The sequence below is a fragment of the Canis lupus genome, chromosome 17, assembly GCF_003254725.2.
Source record: "Canis lupus dingo isolate Sandy chromosome 17, ASM325472v2, whole genome shotgun sequence".
NCBI classification, from domain to species: Eukaryota; Metazoa; Chordata; class Mammalia; order Carnivora; family Canidae; genus Canis; species Canis lupus.
Genome location: NC_064259.1, coordinates 6,385,835 through 6,409,267, shown reverse-complemented (window position 1 = coordinate 6,409,267; position 23,433 = coordinate 6,385,835). Strand labels below are relative to the sequence as shown.

The 23,433-nt window shown below is 45.7% G+C and overlaps 1 protein-coding gene across 8 annotated transcripts in view; it reads right to left on the bottom strand.

The window, feature by feature from the left end:
- Positions 1–23,433, bottom strand: part of ASAP2 (ArfGAP with SH3 domain, ankyrin repeat and PH domain 2) — a 173,800-nt gene that overhangs the window by 111,553 nt on the left and 38,814 nt on the right. For all 8 annotated transcript variants that reach the window (XM_025454713.3, XM_025454716.3, XM_025454718.3 and 5 more), the window contains exon 2: positions 347–419. In XM_025454713.3, coding sequence (XP_025310498.1) covers positions 347–419 — 73 coding nt within the window. The remainder of the gene's footprint in view (positions 1–346; positions 420–23,433) is intronic.

Genomic DNA, 23,433 nt, shown 5'->3' with positions numbered 1-23,433 from the left:
CAGAGGCAGGAATGAGGCTGGTGTCCTTGCCGACCAGTTAGACAAAGCTGGTTCATGCAGGGCTGTGGTGGGAAACTCAGCTACACTTCAGAGAACAGGAAGCAGTGCATGGGATAGTAGGAGGGTGGGGAAGGGGGGTGGCAGATGAACTGCCATTCCAGAATTAGACAATGAACAAAACAAAACACACTTCTAAAAACCAAACATTCAACTCAACTTTATAATTTGCAAGCCTAGAAAAAAAGGTTTAACTGGTTATTCATTAATGGTGATCTCTATTATGGCATCAGTATTGCTAATGCAAGGATGTGCACAAAGAAATCTCTAGGAAAGAATGCATACTCACCCAGCCCAGAGATATTTATTGCTTTTACGGATTTCTTCATTTTGTAAAGAACCATCCGGTCCACGTCCAAAGCCTAAAACATAGAGAAGTGGTATTAATTACAAGGTGTTTACAAGGTGTTTGAGCTTAGATCATGACTACCAGGTGATGGCCTGTGACAGCCACTCTGGAGGCCCCTGTGGAGCTGTTTCTTTGGGACAAATACTCAGTATGGCATGAAGATGGAGTCATCCCCAAACCATGGGTGCTGCATCCACTTGAAGCATGTGAGCCACCTCTGCCCACACTACCCATTGGACGTCCACCTTCTACAGTGAAAAGGGTTTTAACTTAGACCGACTCTACTTCCACCAGGTCTCAGTCCTCCCTGCAAACAAGGAAGGCTCAGACATGTGCCCACCTGCCAGGTGCCCCTTCCCAAGAGAGGCAAAGAACAGGGAGCAGGGAGAGGAACGACAAGGGTGTGGTGAGGCAGATCTACCATGAGTGTGTCCCCACCCTGGCAAGACCTCCCTGCCCAGAAGCAGCAGGGTCCGGTGGAAGGCAAACTCACTGGATTTGCAAACACCCAGACATGAATTTGTTCAGGTTAGAAGGCATGTTCTTCTTAAATCCTCTCCTAGCCTAGGTTTCTTTTCCAGAACCAGGGTGTGACAATACCTACTCTGCAAGGCTGAATGATTAATTAGACTCACTTAAGTATTTAATATTCCTTTATTATACTTCACTTAGTGTTACACTTTAACAGACCAATCATTACACAGCAGCAGCATATGGCACTTATAATGCCTAGCACATAGTAAGTGCTCAAGTAATATTTGCTCAACAACTAATCAAATTAGGAGTTTTAAGTATAGCTCAGCTTTCACAAAAGTTATAAGGTAAAATTTCCCTTTAAGCCAATTAAACACTACAGAAGAGCAATGTGTCACTTTCAGTTGTGACAGGAAGAACAGGGCATTTGTAAACTGGGACAGTGAGAACACCCATGACAGGGTCACTGCAAAGAACTGAAGAACCATAGGGGAAACAGCCAGCCCAATATCTGGTATACAGTGACACTCAATAGTATCATTATTACTTATCAGGAGTTGTAATCATAAAAAATTGCAAACGACTGTCATCACAGATAGAACACACCACCTCAGAGCAACAGCAGAGTCCTTCATGTCCAGCCTTCCTGAATCACTTTTTTTTTTTTTTTGAGAGATAAGAGCAGACGAATGGGAGCAGGGGGAAGGGTCAAAGGGAGAGGGAGAGAGAAAACCTTAATCAGGCTCTATGCCCAGAGTGGAGCTTAACCCAGGTGACCCCTGAATCACCTCTTGAATCCAATTTCAATATAAGTCCCATTCTAAAGCAACAATGACTATTTTTAAAAAGATTTTTAATCTATTTATTATTAGAGAGAGAGAGAGAGAGATTGAGCAGGGGGAGGGGCAGAGAAGAGGGAGAGACAAATCTCAAGCAGGACCCCCTGAGCACAGAGCCCAGTGCAGGGCTTGATCTCATAACCCTGAGATCATGACCTGCACCGATATCAAGAATTGTGGATGCTCAACTGACTGAGCCACCCAGGTGCCTGGAGAAGTGATATTTTAAGGTTTCATTTATTTATTTTAGGGAGAGAGCAAGCATAAGCAGGGGGAGAGGTAGAGGGAAAGGGAAAGAGAAAATCTCAAGAGCAGACTCTGGGCAGAGCATGGAGCTCAACATGGGGCTCTACTCCTTCCCCAAGATCATGACCTGAGCTGAAACCAAGAGTCAGATGTTTAACTGAGCCACCAGGCAACCCAGGACAAGTTATATTTTAAAAAGCATTATTGGGGTACCTGGTAGACTCAGATGCAGAGCATATAACTCTGAATCTCAGAGTCCTGAGTTCAAGCCCTAATGCTGGGCATGGAGCTTACTTAAAAAAAAAAGGCATTATTTTCTGACATATTGTAGGAAGGGGTAGGTAAGAACTGGCACAAGAGAGTCAAAATTTCTTGTAGAAAACTAGCTTTTCTTTTCCTAGGTCATCTCTGGTCTGTTCTTGACCTTCCCTTGGGATAGGAAAAGGGATGTGGAAACAGAACATAACCCAGGAAACTCACTGTTGAACTCCTTCTCTGGAAGTCTCACCAACTTTTACTTCTCAGTCTGCCACCCAGCAAACAGTACCCTGCAGGGCATATGATGACTTGCAGGGTTCTGCCAGTGACAAGAAGAAGACAGGATTTGTTCAGGGCTATGTCAGAAACACCAGCTCCTGAGGCTTTATCGACAGTGTGTCGGAGAGTACAACTCTCACAAAGACACAAGTTCAATGACTTATCAAAGCTCTGAAAGGTCCCAATCCCCAGGTGAAGGGCCATTACCGAAAAACATACATGATCTAATCAGCATCTACTCCAGTGCTTGGAGAGTTTGGTCCGGAATTGCTAGAACAATCTCTGACCTGCCTTCAAGTAATTACACCCGCTCCTCCTTCTAAAGCTTCCCACAGACAGCAGAAGATGCCAACACTGGCCCAGCCTACCTGGAAACACAAGTCAGCCAAGATTCTCACGAAGCCCTTTCCAAGGGCTACGAGGTATGAAGAGAGAAAACATCACCCACAGGAGAGAGATGCAGGACACAAGTTCAAGGGGCCCCGCCCCGCCTAGGAAGCCGGTGCTGTTTCTGCACATCCTCAGAATGGGGCATCAACTCTGTGCAGCTCGAAAACCTCTTTGTGACCTGGCCCCCACTGCTCTTCCAGCCCCATCTCTTGACCCCTTCCCCAACCGTGCCCTACGATTCCCTCACAAGAACTCCTGCAGCTCCCCTCAACCTTCTTCCTCCTCTTTACTTCTGAGCACTGTGCACTCTCTTCTCTCCTTCAAAAGCTCTCTTGCCTCCTCTTGACACGTTAGTTCAACTCTGGCTCCAACTCCAACTCTGCAAGTTGATTTAGAGACATGTCCTCCTCCTGAAAGCCTTCTCAGATGGGCTAGGTACTCACCTAGGCTTTTCCTGTAGCACCCCATACTTACTTGGTAGTTGGTCTGGTAAAATTTCCTGTAGCACCCCATACTTACTTGGTAGTTGGTCTGGTAAAATTTACTGAGCACCTACTTACTTAGTACTTAGCGAGCTATTAGAGACACAAATGGGTGAGCAAAACAGGGCCAATGCCCATGCCTGTATGGAATTCATAATCTAGCAAGATAATCCCTTAAATAAACACAAAGACAGAAGTCCAGGCCTATCACGTACATCACCTGCTTTTCTTTTCTTTTTTTTAAGATTTTATTTATTTGAGAGAGAGAGCCCAAGCCAGGGGAGAGGTAAGGGAAGCAGCAGACTCTCCACTGAGCAAGAGCCTGATGCAGGGCCCCAGGATTATACCTGAGCAGAAGTTGGACACCTCACAGACTGAGCCCCCCCAGGCACCCCCATGACCTGCTTTTCTATTTGTCCTGCTCCGCTCAAGACCCGTGCTGCTTGATGTGGTACCTACAAGATACACATGTTTATTAAGCGTGGAAATATGGCCAGTGTCACACATTAAACATAATATTTTGGACATAATAGGTTAAGTGTTAATAAAATTAACCTTATGTCTCTTTTTACCTTTCTCAATGGTCTGTAAGGGCAGGAGCTTGCTCATCACTGTGTCCCTGGCACCCAGCAGAAAGCTGACATACAACAGGACTCAACAGGCAGTTCTAAGTGAGCCTGAGACCAGAAAGGCAGGCAGGGACTCAAGAGGCTGCCATGGGTGTTTGGCTGAGCGAAGGCTTCCCAGCAGGGGAGAAGGGAGAGTGCACTTGAGGTCACTCAGGCCACAGCAGGAACAATGCATCTGAGCAGGCAGGAAGTGGACTTAGGGAAAGGATATCTAAAGGTGAAGGACGCAGCTGGGACCCATGATTGGGAAGACACATGGGATGGGTACAGGGCAGCACACCTCACAGAGAAGTCTGTGAGTAGTCAGAGAGATCTACTCTGCCTCCTGCACGGATTTGAGCTCTCCAGCCTCTGGCACTCTAAAAGAGAAGAAAGTAATCTGTCTACACCCCTGCTCAATCGTGCTGAGACAAATGGCAACTGGAGTAGTCATATATCTCAGTGTGGAAGGCCGACCACAGACAAAATATGCTTCATAACACTGAACTCTGACAAATTTCCTCCCACATTATACTGTGTGTCACACCCCTCCCTGATCTTTTCCTGCATAGAAGTCTTGTAAAAATAGGCCACCATATGGAATCTTCTACCTGTTATTAAAGGGGATGTGCTGTTTCCTGAACTCAGCAAAGAGTGGATAAACGATAACTGTTGCTTTTCTACAGTCTGTTAAGAAGAGCCTGGAAATAAAGGTGAGATCAGCGTAGAGGTAATTTTAAATTAAAACTGCAAGAGGGAAAAGCAATTACCTCCCCACTCAAAAACAAACCCTTCATTATGATGCATACTTGCAGATAATTAAGATTAAACTTGGTCAGGAGAAGTCAGATTGATGAAGAATGAATGCTACAAAAGTCTTCCGTCAATTACATATAAAAACAGCACTGGAATCCTAAAATAATTATAAATAGCACAACTCGAGAGCCTCAAGAAACCAAAGGTGTCCACCAATCAGGCTGAGATTTCAAACAGACTGGGCACTCGCCCATATCCTCCTCTCCCAAAATCTACCCACGCTTAGAAGAAGGGAAAAGGGCTGTAGCCTTGGCCAGAACGTGTGTCTAAAAACTATAAACACAGGCAAAGACTGAATAGCCAACGCGGGCCTACGCGGGAACAGCACAACAGCTCTAGTCTGGCCAAATCCCATTAGTTCTGAGGACCTACACTGCAGCTGACCTTTAGTTTATAAAACAAGTTTCACAGAGCAAATTTATCACATAAACAAGACAGTAGGGATGTGTCTCAGATATTTCAGAAGAAAATAAACAATCGTTTCTGACCACTCCAAAAGCATCTCTTTTGATCCCTGAACCATTACACGAATGGCTCGGGTTTTGATTTATTCCTGCAAGCAGCTCCTCGCAGTCTCCACGGCTCAGTCATGGTCATGGTCACAGGTGGTGGCTCCCAGGAGGGCTGCAGTGTGAGAAAGGGAAGCCCTCCCATGAGGGGACACAAAGCCCTTTACTCTTTCCCTCTTCAGGAAAAGGAACCAATACAGTAACTACTAGCCATGAATGAACATGGAGAATACAATTAATTAACATTTTGTAAAAACAAAATCCAGTTCCTCATGTCTCGCCACCTTTCTCAGGAGCTGCTCAGAAATACACAATCTGTTTCTAAACATGCCACCCACTTTATGCTCTTCCTCTGTACCTACAGATCCCTTGTGTGCCATCCCGTAGGGCAGTCCCATAAGCCACGGGCATCCTCTGCGGGGAGGGAGTCCTCTCCTCTTCCCCACCCCACCCCGGGCTCAGCACAGAGGTGACCGTGTGACCTGTTGCCCTTCGGAGGCTGAAGTTCATCTTTGTTTCCAGAGCCTACAGGGCTGTCCATTCTGGCATGGAGGCACGTGCCTCCCAATGCTGGATGGTGAGGCCAAATTCACAGTCTGAGGAGCTGAGCCTGGAGCAGGTGGATACCTGATGGCAGGCCAGTTTTTGTGTGGCCGCAAGCTAAGATCTGCACAGATGAAGATTACAAACTGATTTAACAATGAGGCAAAGGGGAATACTAGCTTTGAACCACAATGCAGAAATCTTCCCAGAAAGAACTCCCTGATTCTGATTAGACTGACATTAGCAAAAAAATTGTCCTCCAGTATTATATTTTGAACTTTGTTTAAAAAAAATTATGGAAATTTATTTTCTCTCTTATTAGTACCGATATAGTATCTTCAATTTTGCCCCTAGGCCTACAAAGCCTTAAATATTCACTGTTTGGCCCTTCACAAAGTCTGCTGACCCCTGGCCCTAAGGATCCACACAGAGGTTTCCCTAACACTATCAGCTGGCCCAGTTTCCTCTTGGCACAGCACCAGTTTGGTCCCCAGCAATTCAAGCCAATCCAAGGGTGGGAAGGGGCTGGCTTCATTCTTGGAATCCAAAGATGCTGCCTGGAGGAAGAGAGAATGGCCCCCGATTTGGCATCCTGGGAGGCCTGCTCCACTCTCCTGTTCCACCTCCTCTCTCTCTCACTCCTTTAATGAAAAGCTAACCTGAGAGGAAATAACATTTTTAAAAGACACAGACCAAATAACAAAACAAAGCAACACCCAGATCTGTTGGATTTGCCCAAGGATGGCTTTGCCATGAAAGAACCATACAAATATTTAGATGGCAGCTTTGCCTCGTCACACATTGGACTTTACTTTTAAAGTAACACAGAACATTAATGACAGTGTCAAATATTTCCAGAAGCCTTCTGGGAAGCACAGAAATGCACTGTGGCCTGCAGGCTCAGTTTAAAACCAGAGCAATAATGGATCTACCTCCTCCTGGGAATAAAGCAGAGGCCTGGAGAATAGCAGGTGTCACAAAGAATTATGATCAAATAAATATCCAAGCTAAATCAAGCTGTGTAAAACACGTATGCATAAGGACACACTAAAAGGGCACATTTGGCATTCTCTAATAAAACTAAAGTTACTCATAGTATGTAGACATCTGTACCAGAAGACAAGGGTGTTTGTGGCACTCTTCCAAATAGCTGAAAATGGGACAAACCCAAATCCCTGTTGACAGTAAAATGGATGAACTGTTGCATGGACACAGGCAAACTTTATCCACTCAGAACCTAAAGGAATTTCACAAAAATGTTAAGCAAAAAGCAGCAAGTTGTAGAAGTATACATGCAGTATATGACCATAAAAGTTTAAAGAAATAGGAAAAACTAAGATTATATTGTTTATGTTTAGGGATATATATATATTGCCAGTAAGACTACAAATAGAAGTGAGGAGTTGGCAGTCGGCCTGGCGGCTACTCTGAGGGTGTTGACAGAAAGGCAGGCAAGTGCTCTTAGAATGCTGACTGTTGGGACACCTGGGTGGCTCAGTGGTTGAGCATCTGCCTTTGGCTCAGGTTGTGATCCCAGAGTTCTGGGACTGAGTCCCACATCGGGCTCCCTGCATAGAGCCTACTTCTCCCTCTACCTGTGTCTCTGCCTCTCTCTGTGTGTCTCTCATGCATGAATAAATAAAATCTTAAAAAAAAAAATGCTGACTGTGACCACGAAAGACAGGTGATGAGTGTTTGTTCATAATCATTCTTTAAATTACAGTATATTTCCTAATGAGTGTGTGTTTGTGTGTGTGATATGCTAATTTGAATAAAAATAAATTTAAACCCTTCTTTATGCTCACAGGGGTAATATATTAGCTTAGCATTTCGGTCACATACAATGAGTGTAGGGAAATTAGAGATCCCCTAGTCCCATTTCCAAGGCATCTGAGAGCAGATGACCTAAGTCAGTAGGCTGGAGAGAGATGAAGACCATGTCCTCAATCACAGGTAGTCTGCAACAGATGCATCCAAAGAGATGCTGTGGGGGAGGGGGGGCCCAACCTCAGAGAGAGGGGCACCAGCATACCCAGCCTGAGTGCATGAGGTTGATTCTGACCCACATGAGTATAGAGGACTTGGGAGACATGGAGAGCAGAAAACAATAAGGCAGCTTCCAAAGATCAAAATGCAACATACTTTTCTCAAAATATCATCTTGGGAAGTAGGAGAGTACAAGATGACTTACTGAACCAACTGAACACGCATACACAAAATTGTAACCAAGGAATAAACTGTTATAAACTAGAGGAAAGTAAGTGTTGTACTACACACACCAGCTGACTGTGTATATATAAAGAGAGGAAACAAATCATCTTCATTGTCTCAGGGAAAGTTGGAGGGCTTTTTGAATTTTTCTACTTTTAAACTATTGTCAACATGAGTACGTTATACTTGAAATTTTTAAATTAACAAAGAAAGAAAGAAAAAAAAAATTAACAAAGAAAGTACTTCGATATCCTGTGCTATTACCTTCTACAGTTACTTTCAGATCGAACAGGATATTGAGGATTTAACTTTGAGCACAAAAATGTACAAAAGAAACTGACTAAACAATAAAGAAAAATACTCAAAATGGCATCTTTCCATATATAAATATACACATAGAAAGAAAAGTTCCGAAGACACATGAATCCAGCACCGGGGCTCCATAAGGAGATGGAAAAGACCATGAAGGAAGACTCATTTTTTGGTACTGTTCGAAATATTTACTACAAAGATATACCTATGTGTGATTTGTATGGTTAACAATAAGCAATGGAAGATAAACAACTCTCTGGAATGAAAAGGAGTATCACTAACCCAACCTTACTGGCTGAGAACATCAGAAGTTGGACCCTAGGAAGCTAAGAACTCATAAAACATGAAAATCACTGAAGGTTCTGGGGCAGAGAAAAGAAATACAAATCAAAAGAATAAGGCACTAGGTGGTAGAGAGAGCTGATGGTGTGAAATACAAAACAGGGGCACTTGGCTGGCCCAGTCAGTGGACCTTATGACTCTTGATCTCCAGGTTGTGAGTTCAAGCCCCACGGTGGGTGTAAACATTATTAAAAAAATAAACTTAAAAAAAAAAAGAAAGACAAAACAAAACTGGTGTCACCATGCTGCACCCTGAGTTGGCAGCTGAAGGCACTGCTTCCTGCTAGGGTCTTCTGGAAAGTAAGCTTGCCAGAGGCAGCAAAGGGCTTTACCAAAGCCGTTACTACTCTTCTGTTCCAATCCAACTGTAGAAGTACATCCCCATGTCCTCTCTCCTTCCCACACAAGTTATTTCTACAAAAATGTTCTCAGTAGGACTTTGAAAAGAGAGAGAGAGAAAAAAAAAAAGGCAACACCCCAAATACCCAACCAAGGAAAATAACCAAACTACAGGACCCTGACACAAATTCTGGAGAGTTGTTACCACGACTGAAGTGGACTGCATCATACTACGTGAAAACATTTGGGCGGGGGGGAGAACACGGACTATGTGAAAATGCCATGTTAATAAAGGAGAGCCTCGAGGGTCGTCAAGCTTGAAGACCCAACTAACCACAGGCACTCCTGTGAACCCTACCAACTGGAGACATCAGCCAGGAAAACTCAGGCATTTCTAGATCACTCTCTCAGAGAAACAGAAACAGAGGACAATGAATTCTAGCTTTACAAAAATGCTCACATCCTGATTTCTGCTTTGGGGGAAAGAGCCTCTGGGAGATCTAGGGGGAGTTGAAAAGAGAAAGTTGAATTTTGGCAAGGCAGCTACAATACCCCAGTAGCAAAGAAAGGCATTCCTAGTCTCTATGGCCCTGGTGCCCCATTCCCAGAGAAGGGCCTGAAGTCCCCCTGACACCATCAACACTGCACCACTCAGCTCTGCTCCCTTGGATTGACTACAGAGCCCAGATGCAAGCAGGAAGAGGGCCATCTCAGGGGAACAATCACAGACGGAATGAGGAACATCATACCAGAAGGTGCGAGCACAGCACTGAAGGGTGGGGAGGCGGGGTGGGGAGTAAGGCCACGCACAAGGCCAGGCACTGGGGGCCCGGTGACACAGAAGCAGCGGGAGAGGCTGGGAAGGTGACCTTCAGTTGGGAATGAGGTCAGCCTTCCACATCTGTCCCTGTTCCAGAAGACAATGTAATCACAAGCCAGGCTGATTTCCCCAGGAAACAAGGATCCAGCCACACGAACTCCACTGCAGTAACATAAACAGGAGAAAGGAGATGTGAGAGAGCTGTTTTCTCTGAGCCCCACATGCAGACAAGGAGTACAAGGGAGGACTTTGCTTCCAGAGGCTCTGGAGGTCTGCCCAGAAACCATGGTTCACACTCAGTCTGTGGGCTCTGTCCCCAGCCTCATGCCTTCTAGCACACTGGCACTACCATGCCAACTGAGCCGTCGACGGCGGCTTCTCTGCCGTCAATGGGCTGCCACCCTCGTGCGGCACTCTTTCAGAAAGTACATCTCATGACTGCAACTAGACTTTGGGTGATACACACATCAGGAAGGGAAAAGCCATCATTCCCTTCAAGGCGCCTCATTCCCTTTTACCCCCCATACCCCTAACTCCACGATGTCACCTCCAGGGAGACACTGAAAAGAAAACCCAGTAGAATGTGTGATCTTACTTCTAGTCCCTCCATGCTGGATCCTGTAGAATCATGCAGTGGCTAAAAGTCACTGGTTTTTTAAACCAGATAGGGTTCTAAACCAGATTCCCCATATCAGCGCCATGACCTCAGAAAAATCACTTCCCCTCCCTGAGCTTGGTTTAGTCATCTGTAACTGGGGAATAACAATACTTGCTCCATAGGATAAGATTATCAATGTGCACAGTATCTGGCACACTGGAGATACTCCATAATTAATAGCTTTTAGGAGGTGCCTTCTGGGTCTCCAGGGGCTAGGTCTACACTATGCTGAGTAAGGGGGCTGGCCAGGAACATCATCATCCCAGCACTGTTGCAATTGGTAGGATAAATATTTTCTGGACTGATAGTGGTTATGGTAACAAGGAAAAAACTAAGAAAAAAATACCTTTGTAGCTCATGCCAGCCTTTCACTTGCATTAAAATAAGTTTTTTCCCCCATCAACATTTAAATTCTTCAAAGCATTCCCTGATGTGTTTCTAACTCCCCAAGGGGAGACATCAGCAAAGGCAGGGCCACATGACAAGTGACAGAGTAGGGTGCTGTGGGCCAACTTAATGGAGGGGGTCACTTGTCCCCTTTGGGGGACACACAAGGTCAAACGAGACACAGTGGGTGAAAGGGAAGCAGATGGGAACCTGGTGTCAGCCTGTCCCCTGCTCCCGATTCTGCAGACTCTTTGGGAACCCCGCTCACAAAGCCAGACCTCCAAGCAGGCTGGCCCCTCTCACACTTATGTGACCCACCTGTGTCAATCCAGCAAAGCCCACATTCTGTGCCCACCCCCCACCTCAAGCCACACTGAGGGGAGGGGGATCACATTGGACAGTCTCTGGGTGCTAGGAGTGTTCCCAGAAACAAAGTTACTTGGGTAAAGTCACTGGCATTTAAGAGAAATGCCTTTCAGTTCCAAAGATAGCAGCAGGTGAGTGGTCTAAATAGGTACCTACAGTTCCAAGAATCACAGAGCACTTTGCATTCCTCAGAGCACTTTAAGCATCCACCACCTTGCACAATATTTACAACATCTTGTGAAACCACCACCAATTTCCCCAATTTAAAGTAAAAGCAACTGACTCAAAGAGCTGGACTTACCCAAAGTTGTTTATTTGGCTTTGAACTAAAGAAAGGCTAGCGGAGTTCCAGCAAGCTGAGAAGCAAGCTTCCAGAATCATGTGGTCCCCATCTCACCCTCCCACTACAGTTCATAACCATCTGGCTACCAGAGCCAGGATGAGCTCAGGGAGCACTGGGGACTTCTGCTGTGACTTTTCCTGATGTTGGGGGGGACACAATCCCCTCCCCCTGCTGTCCTCCAGGCTTCCTTTAAGCCCCCTCCCTAGTCCAGGGATAAAACCACGTGGAGCTGCTCCTCCCATGCCAGAGATGCCCACTTCCGTTCACTGCGTGAGACTGCCCTGGCCCGTGGGACCGCTGCGCTCCCGCCACCCCAATGGACTGTACCTGACGTTCACCTGGAGCGCAGGCAACCCACCTAGACCACCTGATGTGAGCACTTCTGTGGTTTTAGCACCTTCCCGTGGGCCAGAGCACCAGAGGAGTGGACAGAAGGCAGGTGGTAGAGCTGGGCAGTCAGCCACCATTCGTCTGTGTCCAGGATACACCCTCTCTCCTTGGGCTTTAAGGGGGAAGACTAAACGACCGTGTCTGTAGTCTCCCCATGTCTTGGTCTTCCACTTCTCAGTTCCTGTTTCCCATCCCAGAGACCTGGCCCCACTGCCCCTCGATGGAATGGGAAGTAGGGAGGAGGAGGGAGACCCAGAATGAGGAAGGGAGAAGGAAGGAAGGAAGCACCAGGCTCGTTGAGGCCCCAAGTGGCCTGTCACACACTAAGCCAGCCTCTAAATGCAGCAGACATAGTTTCTGGAAAAAGGGAGGGAGAGCACGCAAGTGAGGCTGATGTGCTCACTGGATCTCTTGTGCCCCTTGCCCTACTTAGGCACACAGACTTTGTGGTGCCTTCCCTCCATCCACGGCTCCCTGGCTGCAAGTCTGTCAACTCCAGGAGCTAACCTTTTGTTTCTGTAATCCGAGAACCATGCTGATGGGGATGAGGAAAGCTGAGCGGGAATGGCCAGGCATTTTTCCTGTCTGCAGACAACACACTCTGCACCCCATTTCATCCTTGTCACCCAGGTTCATCATAAAAGCCATCAGTGCAGTAAAGAGACCATGGGCTCAAGACACACAGACAGTGGACTTCAGTTCCCACATCTCCACACCCGGGTTCCTGATCTCCTGGGCCTCAGGGTCCATATCCTTAAAATGGGGAAATAACATCCATTTGATATAGCTGTTGTGAAGATCACGTGCTAGGTATGAGCACAGCCCTGGCCACTGGAAAGCATCTGGGTTAATGTGAGGACATTCCCCTCTTGTCACCCCAACAGACAGCACAGCAGAGCAATCAGGTCGTCTGGTTAGTGCCTGGCTCTAGGGCAGGACAGGTCCACTGTAGATCTGGGTCTTGCTCTAGCTCTCCTCCAGTTATACCCCTTTCCACATATAGTAAGGGCCAAAGGTCAAAGGGGCCATCCTACAGGGAGCCCACAGCTCCCCCTCCTAGACTGCATTGTGGATACCTAGCTCCCCACCACCCCCTGGACCAGCAGCCTGAGTCTGTGTGGGCTTCCTCCCTGAACTTTTCCCAAATGTGTTTAACCCTAGGCCCAAAGGGTAGCGAGACGGTGGACAGAGCTTGGACAGGAGGTTGCCCCCACTGGTGTGAAAAAGTAAAGCCTATCCAGAGGCCTTGCTTTATAAGTTGCCTACAGGGTGGGGGAGCAGAGGACAGGTTGACACCAGGTGCCTCTGTTCCCCTTGCACCTGGAACTGGGGACCCCTTCTCTGTTCTCCTTGACCCCAGGACTATGCAGGATCCTTTGGGGCCCAGGTGTGATAGCTGAGAAGGCGCGAAGTTCAGTATCTTCTCCCAGCCTCGAACACAGCAGGGCTACCGGCTAGTGTACATGGCAGGTATCAGAAGAGTTCGTTTGAAGAAAATATACCTCTGCTAAAAACACAGATGCAATCTGGATCCTGCTGCCTAGAAGGACAGGAGTCCACAAAACGGTGCTGCATGGTGACCAGCGGGCCAGCCTCAGAGAGGGGTGGTCTGCAGGCCCCTGGGGACAATGTGGGAGCAGCAGAAGGGCCCATCAGATGCACACATCCTCGTTCCTCCTCTCTCCCTCTGAGTAACCGTCCTTAAACAGCACCCACTCACCTAGGAAGCAGGAGTAAAAGATGCGACAGAAATTCAGGAAAGGCCAGCTTAGGAGGAGCCCAGAGAGCATGACCAGCTGGCAGGAAGGGCAGGTCACGGGGCCAGACAAGGCGGTGGGGGCAAGACGGGAAGTAGGGGGAAGAGGTGACAAAGGCAGGTCAGGGTCCCTGGCCCCGAGGGGTGGGGGAGAGGACAGGACTTGCAGCACAAGGCAGGAATGGCTCTTGGCTATGACAGCTCAGAACCTTCTAGGGCTTCTGCAGGTCATTAAGGACTGTTTCAGTATTTGGGGATGTGAGCATTTCTCCTCAAGGATGGGCTTCAGACCATTAGTTTTACTTTCTTTGTCTGGTCTCCATCCAAAGAAAAGAACATCGGAAACCCCGGCTAATAAAACAAGAGGGAGAGAAAGGGAAGGGCACTAAGGGGAAGAGGTGGCCCTCCCCCGACAAGCCGGAAGCAGGAGGACCAGGCCCCGGGGGGCGGTTGTCAGCTTCCCCACCACAGAGACACAAGGCCCAGCTGCACTCCGCGTTCCCAGGGGAACCCCTAGGTGCTGAGTCCTAAACACAGACACTGCACATCATGCTGCTGTTGGTGTGGGGGAAGGAGACGAGAGAGGGACAAAGACAGAAGGTGTACAAGTCAAGATTGCTCAGGTTTCTCGGCCAGAGAGTGCTCACTGCCTTGAAGCTAATGTGCAAGGTTATTTATTTATTCACTGCCCCTCGAAAGGGCAAATATACAGATGACCCTCTCTCTTCCTCCTGAAAGCTGGGGACACTGCAGGAGCCTAGGGAAGAGAGGGCAACATGTCTGGTTCTGCTGCTACAAGCCGTAAGGCCCAGGGATGCACCAGGCTTCCATTTATCAGCAACAGGGAACGCTGGATTGTGCAGGATGAGGGCAGGTGTGTAGTGGGGGGAGAAGGCCAGGAGCGCTGGATGCCACCCAAGCTCTGACAGCCCCTCATATCTGGCCCTAGATCAGTGAGTGACTTCTCCTCCAAGGTTTGAGATGTAAAATCCTATGGAACTACTGTCCTCACGGCAGCTGCACTCCAACTGCCGAGAGCGATCACAATTATGTTCAACTATATGGGATGTAAGGGTCAACTTTCCAGATGAAATGAAGAATCCTACTTGGAAGTGTCAATAAAGCCAAGTAATGACTAGCTATTAATACTATGAATAATCCTGTCCGAAATGTAAAAACAAATATTTGATAATGACAAGAGGTAATTTTCAAGAATTTTTTTTAAAAATTCCACTGCATTTCTCTGGCGTGGGTTTCTCAAATAGACTGGAAGAAATGTCAAGTGTCAGTGAGGGCAGCTCACTAGAAGGTCAGGTACAGACAGGACAATATTAGCAGGGGTCATGGGGGTGGCAGCAGTAAATCTCTTTCATCCACATGGCACTTGAAACAAGAGGCGCTTGTATGTACATTACAGCTGGTGATTCTGAGACTCCAGGTAAGGCAGGTAATATTATAACAAAGAGGAAAGTTGGGCTTGGGAAGGAAGCTAGGTCATTTTTTTCAAGGCCATAGGGTAAGGATAAATACCAACATGCTATCTTTGTGATTTCCTTTTCAGTTCAAAACTGCAGGCCCCTCCGCCCCCATTCCCTTAGCCTGTTGTTCTTTCTGAAATCACGTGTTGCTTCATCTATTCAAAGCAAACTGTTAAAAAGCCAAGAAACAAGGAACAACAAACGGAGAAAATAAAGCTATTTTCATTCTATGGAATAAACTGTAAAACCTCCAGTCATTCCATAATGCTTATTAGGCAGCTATTGTGTTCATGTAGCTGTGTGAGATTCTGTTCACAACCACTGCTTGTGACACAGCAATTGACACTTCTCAGAAACTGAGCCCCACGGAATAAAGACAACCAGCTCCTCGGGGACAGGGACCCACAATTTCTGTCCCTGAATCCCCAGCACCTAGTTCAGCTCCTGACACCTATAAATGCTCCATGAACATGGACTGCATGACACCACATGCATCTGGTCTTCAGGGCACACCAATCAACACTGACACGGCTCTGTTGGGGAAAGGGTTCCTGCCACAGGTAAGCAGAGCCACATGCTGAACGCAAGGAACCGCTTGCTGGCAGGGAGCTGAGTCAAGATCAATAGAGAAGTAGGGCTCTCCCCAGCACCCCACTGGTGGGGAGTGGGGGATACACCCAGAAGAGAGACCAAGAACATGAATGGGCCAGACAAATGACAAAGGCAGAGTTGTGACGGATTTCATTCACTTGGTGGCAGTTTTTTAATACACAATTCCTCTGTATGCAGTGGATTAGAAAGCTTATCTTACTAGTATACAAATTGTTTAGATATAGAACATCACGTCCTATAAAGCGACTCAGTGAAAACAATGACGCTGTTTTCATTCATTTAGAATTGGCAGCCTGGATGCCGATGGCCTATACTTTCACTTCAGAGCTCTTACACAAGATGGGGAAAATTCTGATTTGTACATATAAATAAAAACAGATGGTCACAGACATTCTTTTAAAAAACAAAACAAAACAAAATAGCCCAATATTATTCATTTAAACTAATTTAAAAGCTTTGAAATAGTAAGACATTTATTTCAACTCCCTACCATCCATGCCATCTAATACCCTCTGGAAGTCCTTATCTCAAATATGTTCGACAACTAAGCCCTTAAAACTTACAGTAACTGCTAAGCCTGTGTAAATATTATCATGGCATTGATTTGTGAAACATTAATTCCTTCTTGTACACTGACTGCTATGCCTGACTTTTAACTGAAGATGGCACATGTACACACACACACACACACACACACACACACACAAAACACTGATTTTTTTTTTATGTGTGCACTATACCTAGCACAGAGTCCAACACAGAGCTTGAACTCACAACCCTGAGATTAAGACTTAAGCTGAGCTTAAGAGTCACTTGACCTGAACTGAGATCAAATGATGCTTAACCAACTGAGCCACCTAGACGTCCCAAAATACCAACCATAACATCCTGGCACCCACATATCAACGTATTTTTTTTCTGTCTTGGTCACCCCAGGGTCCTGCTTGACACATAGCTGACATTCAATAAATATCACTAATGAATGAATGGTGCCACCAGGATAATCTGCTTTGCAGAGACCCTAGAACAGCTTTTCTCCTGCGATCTCTGTGAACATGTCTGAACCTATAATTGTGTCACTGATTAGGAAGGCTGTCAATCAGGCTATCGATCAGCATTGGTCTTTCTATGAGTTGAGATCTACATATGTTCCTTTATCAAAATAGGGCATTAAAAATCATCTAACTTAAGGGCTGTAGCACTAGAACAACTCCAGTTAATAAGTGTTCTTCAATACCAAATGAGCCACCAACAGGCACACAAATATGGACAGTGAATTTGCAGCCCACTTACCATGAATGGGTTAAGTCCACTCTTATCAAGAGTTCAAAAAGTTGGGATGCCTGGGTGGCTCAGTGGTTGAGTGTCTGCCTTTGGCTCAGGGCATGATCCTGGGATCCAGGATCAAGTACCGTATCAGGCTCCTTGCGAGGAGCCTGCTTCTCCCTCTGACTATGTCTCTGCCTCTCTCTGTGTCTCTCATGAATAAATATATAAATCTTAAAAATTTTTCAAAATGTTTTGGGATATCACCTCACTGCTAGGGGATGGAAACATGACAATATAAATCTTGCTTCTGACAAGTTTTTATTTTTTTTTCTTCTTTTTAAGGTGTACAATATAATGATTCAACAGTTCCTACTTGGTGCTCATTAAGGTAAGTGTACTCTTAATCGCCTCCACCCACTTCACCCATCCCTCCACCCACCTCCCCTCTGGCAACCACCAGCTGGTTCTCTATAGTTAAGAGTCTGGTTTTTGGTTTGTCTTTTTTCCCCTTTGTTTGCTATTTTGTTTTTTAAAATTCCACATGAGTAAAATCATCTGGTATTGGTCTTTCTCTGACTGACTTATTTTACTTAGCATTATACTCTCTAGCTCGATCTATGTCATTGCAAATGGCAAGATTTCATTCTTTTCATGGCTGAGTAATATTCCATTGTATGTGTATATACAATGTATATATATTTATATACATATATATATATATATTTATATACACACAAACACATCTTCAACTATTCACCAATCAATGGACATTTGGGCTGCTTCCATATCTTGGCTATTGTAAATAATGCTGCAATAAACATAAGGGCATATATATCCCTTCAAATTAGCATTTCCCTTTTCTTTGAGTAAATACCTAGTAATGCAATCACTGCATCATAGTGTAGCTCTATTTTCAACTTTTTGAGAAGCCTCCATACAGTTTTCCACAGTGGCTGCTCCAGTTTGCATTCCCACCAGCAGTGCCAAGAAGGTTCCTTTTTCCTCTACATCCTTGCCAAGCTTGTTTCTTGAGTTTTTGATTTTAGCCATTCTGACAGGTGTGAGGTGCTATCTCATTGTCGTTTTGATTTGCATTTCCCTGATGATCAGGGATGTTGAACATCTTTTCATGTGTCTGTTGGCCATCTGTATATCTGTTCATATCTTCTGCCATTTTTAACTGGTCTGTTCAGCTTTCTGGTATTGAGTTATGTAAGTGCTTTATATAGTTTAGATACTAACCCTTCATTAGATACATCATTTGCAAATATCTTCTCTCATTCCATACATTGTCGTTTAATTTTGTTGACTATTCCCTTCACTGTGCAGAAGCTTTTTGTTTTGATGTAGTCCCAGTAGTTTATCTTTGAGTTTCTTTCCCTTGTCTCAGGAAACATCTCCAGAAAAATGTTGCTATGTCCAATGGGTTTCTGACAACTTTTAAAAAGTTGTTGGCAATACTAAAGATAAAAGCAGTATAGAGAAACCCTTAAGAACCTCTGGGGAACATTAGGGTCTCTGCATCAGTTCTGCCCCTAAATCCCTTCGTCATCTTGGACAAGTAGCTTCACCTCTGACAACGGGGAGGGTGTGAACTCCATAACCTGTAAGGACACCACCTAGAACTATCCATGGTTAACACACAGAACCAGCATGTCACCGCTCCAGTGTTCACCTACATCAAATCATTCCACAATAGCAAGATGGTGTGAGACCATCTCTTCAAAACTCCACAGAAGAACTTTTTCAAGTAAACTGGTAAGCTGCAGGCTATGGATTCTTTAATTTTTTTTTTCTGTAAGAATTTATCCTAGCTCCACAGAATATCTGCAATATTATTCTGTTGAGTATACCTTTCAGAATCTTATGACAAATGATTGTTATTTAAATGTTCCGTTTCTCCTGAATGGCCCCTTTCAGTGAGCCAGTCAATACTCATTAGAATCTCTGCTCTCACAAGCATTTTAACCTATAAAAAGTAAGTTACATGGTGTAAGTAAACACATGTAGATCAAGAGAGTTACACAATGGCCAAGAAGAACATGAAAAGATGCCGAACATCATTAGTTATCAGGGAAATGTAAAATGAAACCACAATGAGATTCCTCTAACACACTCACTAAAATGGCTGATAATGCCAAGGGTATGAAGGGGCAGGAACTCTCACACACTGCCAGTGGAAATGAAAAATGGCACAACCACTTCAGAAACCAGTATGGCTGTATCTTAAAAACACATACTCAGCATATTACCCAATAATCCCATCCCTAGGTATTCACCTAAATCAAGAAATAAAATAAAACATTACGTCCACACAAAGACTTCCACTCAAGGGTTCATGGCAACTTTATTCATAATAGTCAAAACCCAGAAAGAACCCAGATGCCCATCAACTGGTCCTTATAAACAAATTATGGTACAGTCACACAATAGAATATACCCAGGCATCTGTCTGTATCTCCAAGTACCTTCAAAGGCCTTTAGAATAAATTTCTCTGGATTCACTGGTTCCTCAATCATTTAAAGTCTAATGCAGTTCCAATAGCTGTCGGTTCCATCTTCATCAGCTGTCCATCTGCCCTGCCTGGACCCAATGCCCGCACCCCACAGCAGCACTTGTCAGCGCCTCTGCAGTGTGTGTTAATGGCTGTCTTGACACTGGGGATGCGTCTACTCCCAGCATCTCCCAGAGGGAAAGTGTTCTTCAGGATACCACTCTAACCTCTACTTGTCAGTATCCCAATGACATAAAAGACTGATGAAAGAAACTTGATGCATTCCCATGATAATTTTTGGGGAAAAAATGTAAGGAAAGGAAAAATGAGATATGCTGGCACATACTTCCTTCCTCAAGTCTCCTCTCAGTTCACCTGGGGCCTGCCCCTGGTCCCATTTACGCACATAACCCCCTCCCCTTCCTGCCAATTGCCTTGCTAGATGGGCAACTATTAATGTCTCAGCTAAGGTGTTCTCCCCTTTCTATCATTCCTAAAGGCATCCCATTTTCCACACTAATTTCCACCCAAGCACTCTGCTCTCCAACACAAACCCAAGGTCTCTAGGAAAGATGCCTGCCCTCTGAACTCAGCAAGGTTACTTTCCTCTCTGTTCCTCCCAAGGATGCACTGAGTCCCAGCACTTGCCAGCTAGGATGGAGGAAAGGAAAAATCAGATGAGGGGATACTTGGGTGGCTCAGTGGTTGAGCGTCTGCCTTCAGTTCAGGTTGTGATCTCGGGATCCTGGGATTAAATCCTGCATCTGGCTCCCCATAGGGAGCCTGCTTCTCCCTCTGCCTGTCTCTGCCTCCCTCTGTGTCTCTATGAATGAATGAATGAATAAATAAATAAAATCTGAAAAGAAAAATCAGATGAGGTGATGAGCATTTTTAGTAGAGTAAAAATGCACATTTTTCTCTTTAGTTATTTAACATACAAAGCCCATTTGATGAACATTGGGGATTAGCCATTCTGCATCGAGCTTTCAATTTCTTCACATCCTGTGTGCCCAGAGCCATGCAGCAAGCCAAATTCAGCCAGGTCCCATAGCTTTCAGCACCCGCTAGGAGGACAGAGACCACAGAGACTGCCCCACAGAAGGCACTGTGCCAAATGGTGCACTGAGGGTGAAGGTTATGTTCCCAGGACCTCAGTTCCTTTCTCTATAAAGTGAGAGACCTGGTGAAAAACCAATGGGCCCATGTCGCTGACAGAATAAACCCCCTTATCCTGACAACTGAAGCTCCTAATACTCTAACTCCCTTCTTCTTTCCAATGTCTACCTTCACAATCCCTTTGCCAACCCTCCATACTCCATTCCTATCAGACAGCTCACTCTCGAAGCCATGGGCTTCACATATGTGTGAGCTCATGCCATTCCCTTGAGCAGAATGCCTGTTCCACTTTCACCCTTTCTCCAATGAAAACCCTTCAGCCTTTAAGACCCGCCCAGTGCCAGTTCCTCTGAAGCCTCCCCATCCCCTTGGGCTTCCAAGGCCCTCCGATGCTACTTCTTTAAGAAAACCTAATTTCACCTTGCCTTGTTTTGTAGTTTATTGCTGAAAAATTGTCTGCCCCACCAGATCTGAAGTTGCTCAAAGGTATGGCCTGTGTCTCCTCTATTTCTGCTGCCCTACAATGTTGGCCTCAGTGCATTGCTCACAAATGGTCTATAATGGTTGCATTTAGTTTAATCTCTGTGACTCTTTTTACCTGCAGCAGCTACTGTTTGATTCTGTGAGGCACATTACTAGGAGGAGTTCAACATCGCAGAGGCCAAAACACCGCGCCCTCCAGCCAGGCTCTGATTATAGCTCCTGAGCACTCCAGCCCATGACCTGTCCCTCTCTTGGGCACATACTGCTCTCCACTGTGTTGGATGGCTATTTGTGGACTCAGTTTCAGCAAAACACCACCATGCTGTACTCTCTTTGGGGACCAGGCAATGTGTTCTACATCTTACATCCACTGTAGAACAGAAAACCACTATGTGTTCAAAGGCTTGGTAGGTGATTAAGGATCCAAGGCTCCAATCATTGCACGAGGCATGGGTCTGACATCTTCAAAGTCACTCCTGGCACCTGGAGTGCTATGCAAACTCTGGAGTTCTAGAAACAACGGAGTAATTTAATGATCCGGCTTTACATTTCTTATTCTTTCCCCTGTGCTTAGCATGAAGTCTGTGGTCAAATACCATCAGCTGAATTGTTAACAATTACCATGTGTGTAACACAGCTTACAGATCACAGAATTTTACTCAACAAATTTCGAACACCCGCTTTGTGTCAGGTAACATGTTAAATGTTAAAAGTGATGAAGATGGAGTTTCTGCTGAAAGAAGATCCTGTGTATTATTTCAGCTTCACAACAATCCTATGAGGCAGTGGTGTAGGTATTAATTTCCTCATTTTATAATGAAACTGAGGCTAAAGAGATGAAGTAAATTTTCTAAATAAGAAAATGGTCCAGGAGCTCAAGTGGTTGAGCGTCTGCCTTTGGCCCAGGGCGTGATCCGGGGATCCTGGGATCGAGTCCCACATAGGGCTCCCTGCTTGGAGCCTGCTTCTCCCTCTGCCTATGTCTCTGCCTCTCTCTCTGTGTCTCTTATGAAGGATAAGAAGAAGGAAGAAGAAGAAGGAAGAAGATGGAAGAAGGAAGCAAGAAGAAGGAAGAAGGAAGAAAGAAGAAGAAAGAAGAAAGAAGAAGAAGAAGAGAATGGTCCAGAGGGGAAGAGATATAAACTCAGACTTATTGCTGTTCCTGCCCTCCTCCCACCCTAGGGGACTAGCCCCAAGCAAAAGTCTGGGAACTTGGCATTCTTGTTTTCTTGGTCATTCCTCTCTGACCAAGCCTCTGGGGCATTCTCTGCAGTGTCCCCAAGGAGGTCCTGACTTCCTCTGGAGCCACCAGTGCACCTAATTCAACTCAGCCCAAAAAGGTTACTCTGCTCAAGTGCCAGGACACGAGCAGGTGTTGTGCAAGCTCTAGCTCTTGCAGAGGTTACAGGCTCCCAGGCCACAGCTCCAGCCGCACACAGGCTGTCCACGTTCTGTCCTCCATACTAGCACCATGTTGCTCTATCTGCTAAGGCCCCATATGCCCATTTGTGTGACAAGTCCACCCCCATTTCCTTCCCAGAAATCATCCATATGATCTCAGCAAGGTCCTTCCTGCAGGACAATCATAGCAGGCTCCCAGGCAGACAAGACCTTCTGATATCCCCTCAAGTCAATCCCCACTTGAGAATAAGGCAAATCCAAACATGTGGTTCAAGGTCCTAAGTATGAAACCCTTCAGACACCACAATCATCACAGAAATGAAAATTACTACAAGACAGCCCTTGCCATGCCCCTGGGAGGCATGAGGACAGGCAAAGGCAGATGGAGGGAGATTAGGGACAGGGCTAAGCCGCAGACCCCAGTGCACACACCAAGTTCACGCTGAGAGTTCACTCCACATTTAAAGTCCTCTCAGGGCAAAATTTTAAGGCTAAAGTTTCATCGCAGACAAACAAGACAGTAAGCTCCATCAGCGTTGTAAAGAGGGAAAAAACCTGGTCTATACAGATACCTAAAGACCAGGCTGGCTCCACCACTAACTAGCTGTGTGGCCTTGGCCAAGGGACAACCTCTCAGCCCCTGTCTGGGCTGGCCTATCTCACAACAAGCAGTCTGGCCACAGGAATACTAAAAAACAGTCTCACTTAGACCTAAAACTCTAGGAGTCTAAGATTCTATATACGTGGGGGCAGGATGATCATAAAAGTTGAAGGATAGAATTACTCAACACAAACTTCATCCTCT